The 15,146-nt window shown below is 41.9% G+C and overlaps 1 protein-coding gene and 2 non-coding genes across 3 annotated transcripts; all 3 read left to right on the top strand.

Annotated features, from left to right (window-relative positions):
- Nucleotides 1-3,423: 3,423 nt before the first annotated feature.
- On the top strand, nucleotides 3,424-6,889 carry LOC127321021 (OVARIAN TUMOR DOMAIN-containing deubiquitinating enzyme 2). The gene is made up of 9 exons (XM_051350073.2): nucleotides 3,424-3,564; nucleotides 4,047-4,147; nucleotides 4,229-4,274; nucleotides 5,092-5,200; nucleotides 5,658-5,749; nucleotides 5,830-5,892; nucleotides 5,980-6,098; nucleotides 6,481-6,556; nucleotides 6,650-6,889. The coding sequence occupies exons 2-9, from the start codon at nucleotides 4,083-4,085 to the stop codon at nucleotides 6,704-6,706; spliced, it is 627 nt and encodes a 208-aa protein (XP_051206033.1). The 5' UTR covers nucleotides 3,424-3,564; nucleotides 4,047-4,082; the 3' UTR covers nucleotides 6,707-6,889.
- A 1,081-nt stretch (nucleotides 6,890-7,970) lies between these two features.
- LOC127321703 (U2 spliceosomal RNA) lies at nucleotides 7,971-8,167 on the top strand. The gene has a single exon (XR_007864280.1). It is a non-coding gene; the product is annotated as a U2 spliceosomal RNA (small nuclear RNA).
- A 5,717-nt stretch (nucleotides 8,168-13,884) lies between these two features.
- Nucleotides 13,885-14,081, top strand: LOC127321045 (U2 spliceosomal RNA). The gene has a single exon (XR_007863801.1). It is a non-coding gene; the product is annotated as a U2 spliceosomal RNA (small nuclear RNA).
- Nucleotides 14,082-15,146: the final 1,065 nt, after the last annotated feature.

A 15,146-nucleotide genomic window follows, 5' to 3' on the forward strand; every position in this document is an offset into this window, starting at 1 on the left:
AGAGAGATTTGATATTCATTCTATTAATACAAACGCTTAGGCGGGCCTAACCTTCACGGAATGGTGGACTTTGATATCATCGGGTCAAAACTGCAAGGGGATGACATCGCTTGCCATGCTCATTATTTGGGAGATTTGGAACGAGAGAAATGATAGGTTCTTCAAGAACAAGTGTGCCACATCGCAAATCATCTTCGAGAGGATCACAAAAGAGGCAAAGCTTTGGGTCCTAGCCGGTGCTAAGAATTTGAGTCAATTGATGCCGCGAGAGTAATTGTAATAATTATTGAACCTTTTACTTTCTTGTAAACTCCTTCTTAATCAATGAATGGGCAAAGCTTTTGCCCTCGTTCAAAAAAAAAGTGCAATGGAAGTTGGGGAAGGGACAAACAGCTCAGGTGGTGGTGGCCACAAGCAAAGCGATGTGATCTGTCTGTCTAGCGTAGCCGCTCTTCCTTCTCAAAATAGGTCTTTGTCATGCTTTATAAATTAAGCAACCATATTTATACAAGGTTTAAGTACAATCCGAAACATAAACTACCAACCATTATAAGATCTCACTACGGGACTAGTCAAGGTGCTGACGGCCAGAAGCCGTCGGCATAATATGACCTCGGCACAAATCCATTTACCGTCGGCATAACCTGGCTATCGGCATAGCATCTTGTGTCAAAGGCAAAATTATTGGCATAGAACTAACGGATGTTTGGCAATTCTGTCTAAAATGTTTTTTAAAAAATCAATTTTTTTCAAGTCTCTCACATAAATTATTTTAAATCTAGCTACACTTTATCTTAGGTTGGTCAAACTTTCCAGTTTGATCACCCATCCTCACACTAGTACATATCATATCAATCCTATTAACCCTTAGACCGTGATATCACAAATCTTTATTATTTGAATTTTAAATAATATTTAGATAAACATCGATGATTAAGTAATAATATTTTTTATGCAGAATGCAATTATTAATTTTTAAAAATAAAAAAATCATGAGTTTCTGGCAAAAATGAAAATCTTCCTGCTTTCATATTTCCATTTGGAATTTTGAGAATCTAAAAAAATGGCAACCAGGTAAACTATGGTGAATTCGGGTATAACTTTTTGAGACAATTATTTTGATAGGTTATACTTTTTTCCAATGTCGTATGCAAAAAATTTACCGAGAAATAAACTTTTTTTGCAAAAAAAACTTAAAATTCATATTTGTTAATTTCCCTAATAGTAGGTTGCGTAACATACATGAATCTCAAACGATTTTTTTAAATTTTTTATCATTTTCTGCCATTCGGTTCAAACTTAAAAAAGGCGATCCGGGGGGGCGTGGAGGGGAAAAAAGTTCAGGGCTTGTGCCGAAGCTTCGCCGTCGGCATAGGGATAGAGGGGGAAAAATTCACGGTGTCACCTCACCGTGATGGCAGAGACCCCTCTGCCGACAGCGTTCCTGTGCCGACGGCTAGACCTAGCCTGTGTCGATGGCCTTTTTTTGTGCCAACGGTGGCCGTCGGTATAAACTTTCCGGTGCCGATGGCTTTGCTGTGCCGACGACCTTTTTCTTGGCCTGCCCTGTTCGGGACATGTACCGACGGTCCTGATAAAAAACCGTCGGCACAAGTTTTGGCCGTTGGCACATTGACGGTTTCATGTAGTGTCTGTTGGGCCACAACACATGTCTAGTGTAGCTCTTGGGCCAACGAGTAGGGGCATGTTCCTTCTCATTCAGGTTCGTCCGAATATATCTACCTTTTATGTGAAACATAAGCTTCCAATCCCAAGGGTAGCGTGACGAAGAAGAAGAGGGGGTTTGGCCGTTTGGGGTAGCGATGGCGAGCAGGACGGTGGCACGGTATGGCCCTAGAGCAGAAGAAGGAAACGTCGACCACATGGACTGTACGAAGTTTTTCCCCTTTCGAACTGCGTGCATCTAATAATAGACTGTATAAGAAAAATTACCATTGTCTCTATTGCTAAAACAAAACAAACTCTATGTTCGAGGCAATCTTGATCGATTCATGGAGTCGGTCAGAGTTGTGGATTCATGTGTGATTGTGTGTACGTGTTAATTAGAGTCAGGTTAGGACTTGCAAGCCGTGTCCGTGTCATGCAATGCAACGAGGTCAAGTCCTAGTCGATTTGAAAGATGTGGTATACGTACATTACTTAGTCCGAGTAGGTCTAGGTGTTTGGTCTGGTTACCCATATGCGTGTATAAAAGCACACGCCCGAGGTCTGTAATTAAAGATTGAGGATCAGACCGTGCAACAGTTCAGAGAAAAAAGAAGTAGAGACATCGCTAAGCTACGTGCCGCCCCTGGCAACAAGTTTCCGTGTGCGGCTGACGTGATATATATTTTGGAGTGCTCTGTTTGTGGGCGAAACCCAACACCCTCGAGGTAAAATTTCGAAGAACTGAAATGTCTGAAATTCTCTATTTGAAATCAGTCCCATGTAACTCTTCTGAACCTTAATTAGAGGCTATGGATGTTTTCCTTTATTCCCGTGATATGAAAACTACAGCTTGCACCTAATGCTATAGAACCGTTCCTGTATGTTTTTTTTTTGTATCGCGACCCAAAAGATCATATTGCAGATTCTTGTGTTTTAATTCATGCAAGATGTAGGATTTACTGCAATATTTTTTCATCTTAACCGTACACCTTTTCTGTTTATTCATTTTTAAAATTGGTTCAAACCAAACTAGATCATAAGAGAATATATAGTAATATCATGAGTGAAGACAATAAGAGTGAATATTTTATGTGGATATTCAGATTATCTCCCGGGCGGGTGAAACAAATGATGTCTCGTTGTAAAAAGATCCACAAAATTGTAGAAATGCCAATGATCATGTTCGGAGCGTACATGCAATTTTTTCGCAGATATATGATAAGTTTCGCGGCCTGTGTGGAAAAGGAAATTCGGTGCTAAAAAAGTTCTTTAGCACCAGCTTTTGTTTTGATGCCTCTTTTTTATCCATTAATATTTTCTGCCATATGTGACAAAGATTATTTTTATTTAAATTATCGTTCCTTAAAAATTAGCTATATTCGTTTCTTAAGGAATGCCTAGTGGCGTTTTATTGAATCCTAAAGGATCACCATCCCACACTAAAATTTCTTTCGAATTACAAGCATAGCTAGCTAAATTGTGCGCCACCATATTTGCATCCCTAGGATAATGTCTGAGCGAGACATAGCCACTCCTTTGCATCTCAAAAGCAAAAGAAACCATCATAATTTTTTTAGCATATGAAACCTTTACTTTTTTATTTTTATTTTTCTTTTTATTTGACGGACGCCTGGGCCGTTGGGTTGTTGGTGGCCTGGGCCAGTGCGGGCCAGGGCAGCCAACTTGCGTCCCGCTCCAGATCAGCTTCCGTTCCTTCCTTCCTTCCGTCGCCTTCTTTCTTTCTTTCCCATTTCCGGCTCGCCGCTTTCGCATCATCCCCTTCCTCCCGTCGCTCCTCCTCACCCAATTCAGAGCTCCGCCGATTCGGCCGAAGCAGCCGCCTCCCCCAGACCTCCCCTGCGCGAGCATCAGCCGAATCCGGCGCCCTGTTTCCCGGTACGTGCGCTCATCCCCCGCTCGTGCCGTCCGCATGCTTGCCATGGCCATGCCAGGTGATTTCCTGGCGCATGGCCTGGCCGGCCGACCGGCCGGTCCTGCAAACGTGGACCCGCGCGCTTTGCCTCCTGTTGGCCTTGCCTCGCGAGCATCCGAATTCCTTTGAGTCTCTGCCTGCCATCTGAATTCCGATAAGATTGGATAGAATTGGTTGTTGGCTAGTGGGTGGATAATTTCTTGCCCGGGTTACTACGCCGCCCGGGAGGCTTAGGCGCCGTTCGCGCGCGTACCACTGCCATTTCACTCGACATGAGAATCTTGCCCCAAGCGAGACTGTCGACCCGCGGGCTGTCGTCTGCCGCTTTCTGTTTCAGTGATCTGAGCACCTCTGTTTAGAGTTGGGATCTAGCAGTATGCAGCTAGCTGAGTTGCCCGTCCTGGTTGAGCAGTGTTTAAAAAAAAATCTTCTTTCGCCGTTTCAGTGATTCGGAGGACGCTTCCTAGCTGAGTGGGGAGAAATGGAAGGCGTGGTTGTGAGGAGAGTCATCCCTTCAGACAACAGCTGCCTCTTCAATGCCATCGGGTATGATTCTTAACATTCTTTAGTAGTAAAGAAATGATTTTGCGGATGATGGGCTTGCTGACTTTACCTCTCTTGATGCAGTTATGTGATGGAGCACAACAGAAATAAGGCTTATGAGCTCAGACAGGTAACTGCTTACAATAACTGTTTAGCAGCCTGCTACTTGTTCATTTTTCCCCTGCTTTTCAGTGTTTGTAGTCTTTGAAGACAGTAACACATACAGTGAACATCACATAGCCTGCATATATGTTTTTTCGAACATTAACTTGCAAGAGTTGACAAAATGATGTAACAACACTCAACTAACTGATAGGTTCTTGGAGCCACCGGAATCTTATTGCATTAGCTAATCAACACAAGCCATGAAGGAAATCCTAAAGGAATTTTAACTGTACCTGTTCCATTAATATCAGGCAGCTGATCTGTTAGATACTTCTGTACTGTTCTCAAACTGGCATCAGACCCTTTCAGCTAAAACACTATTGGAACCAATGCGGTTCTGAGGATCATACCACTGGGTCTGACAGAAGAATGAACCACAGCACATTTAATGTACAGTAGAAACAGCATACCAGTATAGCATGCTTATGAAGTACCCTAGATTGATTTTAGAACGATAAGCTTCCTAATCAGCATGATACTACTTCTGATCCAAGTTTGCAAAACACCACGAGGTATTACCATTGTTCAGAACATCAAAGTTTTACAATCTAGTACCTAGTACATTTCGACATTACAATCTATCAGTGGAAAACAAGGACAAAAATAATCAAACATGACCTTACTGCTAGGATAAATGAATCATCACTTTTTAGTTTTTACATCATATTGGTCCTTTTAGGTAGAAACTGTTATGCATGTATCATAGGACTATACATGTTATTGGCTTTTTGCTTACCTTCCAGGGTTAACTCTGTTACTCTTTACTCTCTGTTTGCTTGAAGGTCATAGCAGCAGCAGTTGCAAGTGACCCTGAAAAGTACAATGAAGTATTTCTTGGAAAACCAAATGAAGCGTATTGTGCTTGGATTTTGGATTCTGAAAAGTGGGGAGGTGAGTTTCAGCGCCATTAATCTTCTACATCAGTATTATTGTTAAAACTACTTCCTTTGAAGGGTGCCTGTACAATGTTGTTCGAATATCTGTATCATGCACGTGCATATCATGTTCCAATGTTTTTGTAGATATACAATGAAAATTGTCGATACTCAAGAGCTTGGCATTCCTTGATAGGCATCTCCACCATAAAACTATGAGCCTCCATTAGTTCATAATCTAATAATTAGTTGCAGAAGTTCCGTTATGGGTTTTGTGGTGCAAAAAAACCATTTACGACATGATATTAGCACTCCAATGCTCAATACACGTGTTTCTGTTCAGCGTCTGTTACATACATTAACACTAGTTCTCATAAAGAAAAATTCTTCTACAGCAGTTTTCATGATATTTCAGGGTGTATGCTTCTTATCTTATTTCACTAATTTCATGTATATTTCCTCTTGTTTTAAAGGTGCTATAGAACTTTCAATTCTGTCAGAATATTATGGGCGTGAAATTGCTGCATATGACATCCAGACAACACGCTGCGATCTGTATGGTCAGGTTGGCAATCTTATATGCTTACTTTTCTTTGTTGCTCTGGAATCATTTGCTAGTTCTTAGATTATCGTCCCTTGATACAGGAGAAGAACTATGGTGAGAGGGCCATGCTCATTTATGATGGGTTACATTATGATGCTCTAGCAGTAAGTTTTCATGATAGTAACCCGGTATTGGAATAGACACAATACGGTTTTAGCTAATATTATCTGTTTCTATTGATATAAATTCAGATGTCTCCATTTGAAGGAGCACCAGAAGAATTTGATCAGACCATATACCCTGTTGACCGTAACCGTTCCATTGGTCCAGTAGAGGGCCTTGCTCTTAACTTAGCAAAGGAGGCAAATAGGTATGTATTCATCTCAGTGTGCCCAAACAAAATACTTACTTTAGCATGTAACCTTGTTGAACACTTCAGACTATTGGTTGTGGGCTGTGGCTAATGGCCATTGGTCAGTAATTCAACTGAAATAATAATAAAATGCATGTTACTTGTTCTGTAGCTTATGTGGTGCAAAATAGCTATAGTTCCTAGCAATTTTCCCCTAATCTTTCAGCATGATCATGAGTACTTGATTTAGCTTACCCCTTCTGCCCCCGAGAATGCCAGAAAGTAGCTCAAAGGGGGCAAATAGTCCGTATGCTGTGTAGCAATCTGTCATCTGACTTGAAACCAAGATAATATTTGAGTAGAAATGTTACTGACTTTTGGTTGTGCATGCAATTCGTAGGAAGAGAAGCTACACAGACACTGGAAGCTTCACATTGCGCTGCGGCGTGTGCCAAATCGGTGTCGTTGGTCAAAAGGTGAGATTCTAAGTCTCAACTACGCAAAGTTTGTACCAAGCTGTAGGATTTTTTTATCAGTAAGACTGAAAGCGTTTCTTTTTTTATGTGCAGGAAGCTGTCGAGCATGCGCAGGCCACTGGGCATGTCAATTTCCAAGAATACAAATGACCGTAGAAGATATATACTAGTTCTGTTGTTGTACACTCATTTGTTCCATTTATTTTCTTCTCGGGCCGGATATGGTACATCGTGTTGTAAAAACATTAATCTGTTACAGAGTAAATTGAATAAGCTCCAGTTTGGATGTTGATGTTGGCTGTCAATTTAAAGAATCCAAGATCCATTGATCAATGCATCGAGTGGTCTGCTTGTTATGATCTTTTTTTGGTGAAGATCACAAAACCTGCACGTTTTCTCATGGAAGCTTGCAGGTACGTACATAGTACCTGTGCTTGAATGGATTTCTTGCAGAGATGGCTAAAATGTTAACACTAGTTTTCTTATGTTTTTTCTAAACGAGAGTGTGCTAGCAAGGCTGGGAGCACGAAATCAGCCTCCCTACATACTCCCTTTGATTTCGGAGAAAGAACACCGCCAAGCTAAATGCGAAATTGGACGTTGGGATGGTTGTGAGATACTCTAAGGGCATCTACAATGCAGGCGCTTAGGGGCGACGCTAGGATTCCTGTCCTGGCCGTTTTGGTTGATGCCCGGCCGATCCCAGGAATTTCCTTTGCGTCGACGCAAAACGAAACGTCGGGCGCTTAGCGATTCTTTTTTCCTCCACGCAATTTTCCTGGAGTCCGGCGCTTAGACAATCGCTAGTTTCTAGCTAATATCGCAGGGAGAATCCTTGGGTTGTACGAGCGCTTGGAGTACACGCGTTGGAAGAGTGGGGCGCTATCTTTTTCCTTTAATCGCGCAAGCTTCGATTGGTAGTGTTTCAGCGCTGGGGACATAGACTCTTGCGTGGATGCTAAGCATTTAATTATTTTTTAATTTTACTTAAGCGTCCACATAAGCGCTTTGCACTGTACATGCCCTAAGAAGATAACTTGAGCCAGTTCCTTTTTCCTTTCTCGTTTGGGGATACGATACAATACAATCTGAACCAGTTATTTTATTTTGTGAGGAGAGTTTTGCTAGGCATATAGATATAATCATGTGTATGCACTCTAGGAATTTTGTCCAGTATCGCAGTATGTAGCTGTTTTTATTTTCGTGGTAACGTTACTGGGCCGTCCAAGCATACGTGGGCTGCTGCCTTGTTGGGCTTTTCAGAGCTGCCAACTGAAGGGAAGCGCAGAAGCGGTGTGCTCCAGCGGCAAAACGTTGTGCTGCTGCTTCGTCTGTTTAGTCCCACCTCGCTGCCGGGGAGACGAGAGGCGGTCGGGGAGGCTATAAAAGGAGGCGCAGGGCAGCAGAGAAAAGCATACCTTTCTCGGCCTTTTGGCTAAGATCAAGTGTAGTATCTGTTCTTATCAGTTTAATATCTGATATGTGGGCCATTGGTCCACAACGATATTAAATTTATTTTTTGTGGGGGAGAGGTCACTACAGTAGCTTGCTACTGGGCCTCTCAAGTGTCGCCTGGGCGTTGCACTACTGCCCAGGCCTGGCGCACCCCAACCAAATCAAATCTAAACTTTGTGTGCTGTTTTTCTTCAAAATTGCAACATGAGTGAAAGCTAGGGTGCAAAAGTTTGAAGGGTTTCTCAATCACAGCATTCTAGATTGCGGTAGGTTTCTCTTTGGTTCCAACTTCCAATCTCTCTACAAGATGGTCTAGTAACTCACATACACTCTCTGAAACTTATATGTGATCATTACTATACTGAAGGTGCTCACCTTCTGATCAGTTCCAGATTGTTTTTTCCTGTCCGCCAATTTGTCCATCGTTCAGTTTTACTTCTCTGACCTGGGAGTCCAGAGAACATACCGAACGTTACCGAATAAACAGTGATTCAGTAGACCAAGTTAGCTGAATGTAGGATCTTGCTGGAATCTTTCTCAAGTTATCATGGTTGCGGATGATGATGAGCAACAGAAAATCCTTTAGTTATTTGCAGCTCGATTCAGTACTTATATATAAAAGGTAGCGCACTATTGTTGCCCATTCCAATTGAAATAGATTCAGCCAAAATATTTGGACACTGATCATAAAGCACTTGTGCTCCGAAGAAAAACACTGAAGAAAAAAGGGTAGAAATCTGTTCTGACTGAGAGAAAAAATAGCGAGTAACTGAAACGATCATTCTAATATGCAATGTTTGGGGGGAGTTCTGATGCCCTGCAAAATATGCACTAGAAATAATGAAAATGCATGTAAACTGTTCTGGAGTTCATGTAGATGCGGTGCTAAATAGCTTCAGTTCCTAGTATTTTTTTTTTGTTTGTTCTTTCAGCATGTTCATGAGAACTCGTTTTGAGCTTTACCCCTTCTGCTCTCGAGAATGTCAGAAAGCATCTCAAGGGGCTTGCAAATAGAACATTTGTTTTGCTGTACTATGTCATATGACTAAAAACCAAGATAGGATTTGAGTAGAAATTATGCAGAGTTTTGGTTGGCATGCAATTCGTAGGAAGAAGAGCTACACAAACACTGCAAACTTTATGCTGCACTGGGGCGTGTGCCAAAATGGCGTCATTGGTGAGAACGTGAGGCCCTTAAGTCTCAACTGCACAATGTTTTTACTGACCTGCAAGTATTTCTTTATCAGTATACTGAAACCCCTTCTATTTCTGTGTACGATACATGAAGCTGTCGAACATGGGCAAGCCACCGGGCATGTCAACTTCCAAGAATACAAATGACCGTACTATTTGTTGTACACTAACATTTCTTCCATTTAATTTCATCTTCGGCCGGATATGGTACATTGTGTTGTAAAGAATTAATTTGTTACAGAGTAAATGTAATAAGCACCAGTTTGGATGTTGATGTTGATAATGACTGTTAACTTAAAGAATCCAAGATCCATTGATCAATGGTGTCAAGTATTCCTGCTTCTTGTGATTTTTTTTGTGAAGATCACAAACCTGCATGCATCTTTTCTCATGGAAATTTGCAGGTACATGGTATGCTAACCTATGTGCATAACTCAATATTGTTAGAAATGACTAAAAATGTTACTCCAAGCACAAAATTGGAATGAACCAACAAAAAACGTGTCACTTATTTTGCGGGGCAAATTTTGCAACTTCAAGTGGTCTTTGCTTTTGTTTATTTCTCCAAGTATCAACATGAAAATAACCTCTTGGTAGTTTCTTAATAGAAATATCATGTTTTTTTTAGGGAAATGTACCTCTTCATTTCGGTGGAGGGTTGTAGCGGCATAGTTTAAAATAGGCGGCTATCTCATTGAGCCGCGACATTTTTTGAGACTATGAAGGGCTATAGCCGGGCTATAGCGGTCTATTCCATTTAGCGGTTTTAATTTCTTTTTGTATATTTCACTCATATCTTACTAAAAAAGGAAAAACTATGATTCAAACGCGATTTGTGATACAACTTATTGAACTATTCAAAGCAAACAAGTATTGAATTATTTAACTCATAAGTTTTATCTAATCATATTGAACACAAATTCTAGAAGACAAGAAATAAAAAAGAAAAAAGAAGAGACATTCAAAATACATGAGATTTAGCGGCTAAATTTGAGGCTAATTTGGGGCTAAATAGCTATAGCCGGCTATTAGCGGGTTTTTCTCATTTAGCCTATAAACGGCATAGCCGCAGGTCTTCCAAAAGACCATAGCCCGGCTATAGCCAGGCTATAGCCGGCTATTTGAACTTTAAGGAGCTTCCATTGTTTGATTATTTTTTTGGCGATGGTAGGCAGATGAGTTTTGCAATCTGCACAAGTCATTCAATTTTCTCATGTAGAATTTTGCCGCCATAAAATTATTCCCTTTATTGATCAACAAGAATGTTTATAGGAGCGTTCATAGAATAGGGACTGCCCGGCCACAGATTGCGGCCAAATCCAAGTGATAAAGTGTGTCTTGCTAGATTGTGGACTTCAAAGTTAGAAGCTCTCCCGGTAAAATTATGTGACTGGGTATGGGCACTACTATCAAGATCAGCATCAAGAGTTCTTCTCAGCAACTGTCTGCCTTGTGGCCCCATAAAGCATGTTAGAGGCGTACAACAAGGATATTCGTTGTCACCCCTTCTCTTTGTCTTGGAAATGGATCCCATCAACCATATCCTTGCGAAGGCAATCTCGCAAGGTCTCCTTTACCCTCTCAGGGGGAGAACCCCGGTGGCGCGTACCTTCCTCTATGCCGATGATATCACGGTTTGTGTGGCCCCAATAAAGGAGGATATTTCTTTCCTTGCATCCACTCTTGCTACTTTTGGAGATACCACCGGGCTCAAGACCAACTATCAAATAAGTCTTGTGGTGCCAATAAGATGTGAGATCCTGATGATGTCCTCCTATTCCTGACCGAAAAAAAATCAAAGTTCCCAATGCGATTTTTGGGCCTACCTTTGAGTGTCACTCGTTTTAAGAGAGAGGATTTACAACATGTTGAAGACAAGATAGCTAGAAAATTTGCATCCAAAAATTGGAAGAACGTAAACGTTACTGGTAGAAGAGTCCTAGTTTGAGTCGTCATCACATCCCAAACAATCTACCACATCACCTCCACTGACATACCAAAAGAGGTCATACAAAGAATCATTGCTCTTATTCGTGCATACCTGTGGGCGGGGTGTGATAAGGTAACTGTGGAAAATGTAAAGTTAATTGGGAAATGGTGTGCCGCCCCACCAAGCTTGGAGACCTAGGTATTCTCCATCTCGAAAGATTTTGCCATCGCCTCTGATTAAGATGGATATGGCTTGAATGGGTTGGTGAGAGCAATGCGTGGATAGGGCTCAAAAATCCTTGTAATGAAGAAGATAGGGAAATCTTTGCGGTGGCTATTTTTGTCATGATTGGAATTAGCGAAATGCTCGGGTCTTCCAACGTCATTCATCTCCCGTGGCCATCATCATAAAAAAAGATCAAAGAAGAGGCAAGATCATGGTGTTTAGCCGAGGCAAAAAAAACTTGAGCTATGTAATACAGGAAAAGTTGTGTTATAATGCTTGAAGACCTAGGATTTGTCCTAGTCAATTGCCTAAAGCTTTTTCTCCATTAATGAAAATGTCAAATGGACGGATTAATGTTCTATGGAAATAAAATCTCCCTGGTAAATTCCATTGCTGTCACGAAAAAAGTCTGTAGCTGCACCTCTGTCTCTCGTTTTTTGACATTGTATGTATACGTATGTGTAGCTCCTTTTTATTCTCGAGGTAACGTTACTGGGCCGTCCTGTGCATATGGGCTGCTGTTTCCTTGTTGGGCTTTGTCAAAGCTGCCAACGGAAGGGAAGCGCAGAAGCCGTGTGCTCCAGCGCGAAGCTCTGCTGCTGCTTCGTTGGTTTAGTCCCACCTCGCTGCCTGGGAGAGGAGAGTCGGCCGAGGGAGGCTATAAAAGGAGGCGGAGTGCTGACCCGGACTTTTGGCTCATGGGTGCCACCCTCCCCCATAGATCTACCGTTTATATCTGCTTTAAGATGGTTCAAAAGAAAGTAAGAAAAATCTGAGCTGGAACAGATCTATTGTGAATACAAAGCTATACGTCTGCTCCTGCCTGACAACACTGTTCGTCTGGTCACGCAATTACTGGTATAAGACTGCTACCGAGAGTAGCTTTTGCCAGGATTCCCATGTGGCATGCATTTCTCATTAAGTTTGTGGCCCCCACCACGAATTAGCATGCATAGATATTTTCCAATCCGTCCTCTTCGCTAGTACTCTTGCACCTCCGGTCTCCACCGAGAGGCCCCCGGATCAATCTGCCGCCGCGCCTCCGGGATCCAACCTCCGCCGCCGCCCCTTAGTACAACCAACGCAGCCTCCCCCATGCTCCAGGCGGCGGCCCCAGCAGGAGGAGCTCTGACCCATGTGTCGTCTCCCCCTTCCACCTCTAGCACCCAACCCCAGCCACCCGCCATCGTCGACCGCATCTACCACGGGCACACCAAGCTGGAGTAATTCGCCGATCACAGTGCGCCAGGGCTTAGCTGGTCAGGGTCTCCTCGTGTGAGTACTTTTTAGAACGCGTTGAACAACACGCGCTAGAGAATCAGGCTGAGGCCCCTCCATGTGTGTGTTTTTTTTTTTTTTTTTGGTTTGGATCATGTGATTATCATATCTCAGTAATGTAAAAAGTATTCGATGGCTTGCAAGTTTTAATCCTGAGCATTTTAAGTTTCTCCATCGCTCAGCTCAACTATCAGATGATTTATTTGTCCGATCCAGACTACAGATTTGGAAATCATTTTTAGCATTGTTGAATGTGCAACTTTGTTCCTAGTTATTCTCTTGGATTTCAAATGTTCACTCGGAAGTGTCACAGATTTATGATTTGGGAGGGTATGGTTTCTTCATATGCTGCTAATCTAGTCTAGATGATAATCAAAATCCTTACTTAGTAAAGATGCTCAAGGTAAGTCCCTGGAACATGTAACTAATTAGATTGGATTAATATCTTTAAATTTCTTGGAATATGTATTGTTGTTTTTCTCTTCTTAAAGTTTTTTTTTTGTTGAAAACTCTTCTCAAAGTTTAAGTTAACCGTGAAACTTTTTTTCTAAAACAATCGTGGAGTAGTAATAATGTTCTAGTTGTTAGAAAAAGATTCTTGGAATAAAATGTGATCTTAGTAGAGCTAAGACTGCTCATAGTGGGAGTAACTTAGGTAGTAACATCACACATTTTACGGTGTTTTGGTGACATGGCATAGCAATAAATGAAGAAAGAGAGGGAGATGGTAACTAGCTATGTTACCGTAACATCACACACCCCAAGATAAAATGAGTCTACAAACTAATAAATGAGGCTTTGCATGATACCATCTCTAAGTTACTTTCCACTATGAAGGTAGTAACATAAACTAGTAACTTATGCATGACACCACCTTATGTTACTCCCCACTATGAGCAGCCTAATTAGGTTGCAAATCACAATTAGTAGCTTCAAAATCGGAGGCAGGGTTCATCATGTCCCTTGACTCCTGTCTGCCCGAAGTCGAACAACCTAGCGCCTTAAAAAAAGAACTGGAGCCTCCAACAGCCATGTTGACTTCTTCATCCATCACGAGCAACGAGCATTGAAAGCTCTGGGCCAAGTGGTACGGATGCCAGGAAAAATACGAGACTGAAGAACCCTGCTAAAGATCAATACGCCAAATAATTTACTGGTCCTAGGACAGATGGCAGGCAAAGACGTGGGGGAAGGTAGCACCCGTGTGCTCCTTTGTAATTCTCGGCGGAGTGCAGCCTTCTAAATCATACCTTTCTCGGCCTTTTGGCTAAGATCAAGTGTAGTATCTGTTCTTATCAGTTTAATATCTGATATGTGGGCCATTGGTCCACAATGATATTAAATTTATTTTTTGTGGGGGAGGGGCCACCACAGTAGCTTGCTGCTGGGCCTCTCAAGTGTCGCCTGGGCGTTGCACTACAGCCCAGGCCTGGCGCACCCCAACCAAATCAAACTGAAAATTTGTCTTCCTCTTTGCACTTTAGCTTGAAAATTCGAAACACATGCTTTTCTGCAAGTATAGAGTGCTCCATCTCTAGTTGTTAACTTTCGTGTGGTTACTCTCCAGGTAGGAAAAAATCATAGCATTCTAGATTGCAGTACATACCGAATGGTAGGTTGTCTTTGGTTCCTATCTTTTTTGCCTATACAATCCATGTACAAGATGGTCTATGGTTGATTGGTTAAATTACTCAGTAGAGCTCTGAAACCTCAGATTGCATGATACTGCTATGCTAAATTACAAACTACTTACACATATCTCTGTATCCTTTATACATTACACTAGTGAAGGTGCTCGCCTTCTGATCAGTTCCAGATTGTTTCCGCCGATTGTTCCATCGCTTCAGTTCCTTCAGTTTTATTTTTCTGAACTGGGAGTCCAGAGAACAAGAGACGCTCCCCGAATAAACAATGATTCAGGACACCAAGAAGGTAGATATTGTTGGGGATGATGATGAGCAGCGGAAAATTCTGTAGCTATTTGCAGCTAGATTCAGTCACCAAATTATATGTTGTTTCTCGATGTGCAGTATTATCAGGACAGCTTTTGGCATCGCAAGCAGTCCAGCGTGTCAAGTATTTTTCTGTGTTGCTTCATTCTTCGTCACCAACTTACACATAACTGTAATGAAACGATCTGTCTTTCAGCACGAAAGAAAATTATTTCTTGCAGAATTCAGTAGAAAAAAAAGAACAGTTCAGTGATCTTGGCCCAAATGTTCAGACAACGTAGAACTATCTAGCAGCATTTCTGTTTCATAATTTCGTGGATACTCGATAGTTTTCTCCGAGCCTCTCGCGTGCCACCTGGGCTGCAGCCCAGGCCTAGCGCATCCCAACCAATTCGAACTGAAACTTTGGAAGCGGTATCTTTTACTGAGTACCTTGCAAAAACACATCAGAGGCTTGGTAAAACGACAGATAATGTGGTCAATATTTTTACATGAACCATGTGTACAGTTAATTTAAAGAACACATTGACCAATGCATTGAGTAGTCTGCTTTTTT

The sequence above is a fragment of the Lolium perenne genome, chromosome 6 (assembly GCF_019359855.2).
Source record: "Lolium perenne isolate Kyuss_39 chromosome 6, Kyuss_2.0, whole genome shotgun sequence".
Lineage (NCBI taxonomy): Eukaryota > Viridiplantae > Streptophyta > Magnoliopsida > Poales > Poaceae > Lolium > Lolium perenne.

Bases quoted from the DNA above. Each gene is read 5' to 3' on its own strand.
- LOC127321021 (XM_051350073.2), top strand. From the start codon at position 4,083: ATGGAAGGCGTGGTTGTGAGGAGAGTCATCCCTTCAGACAACAGCTGC. The intron at 4,275-5,091 runs GTAACTGCTTAC...GTTTGCTTGAAG, and splicing joins AGGCTTATGAGCTCAGACAG to GTCATAGCAGCAGCAGTTGC. The intron at 5,201-5,657 runs GTGAGTTTCAGC...CTTGTTTTAAAG, and splicing joins GGATTCTGAAAAGTGGGGAG to GTGCTATAGAACTTTCAATT.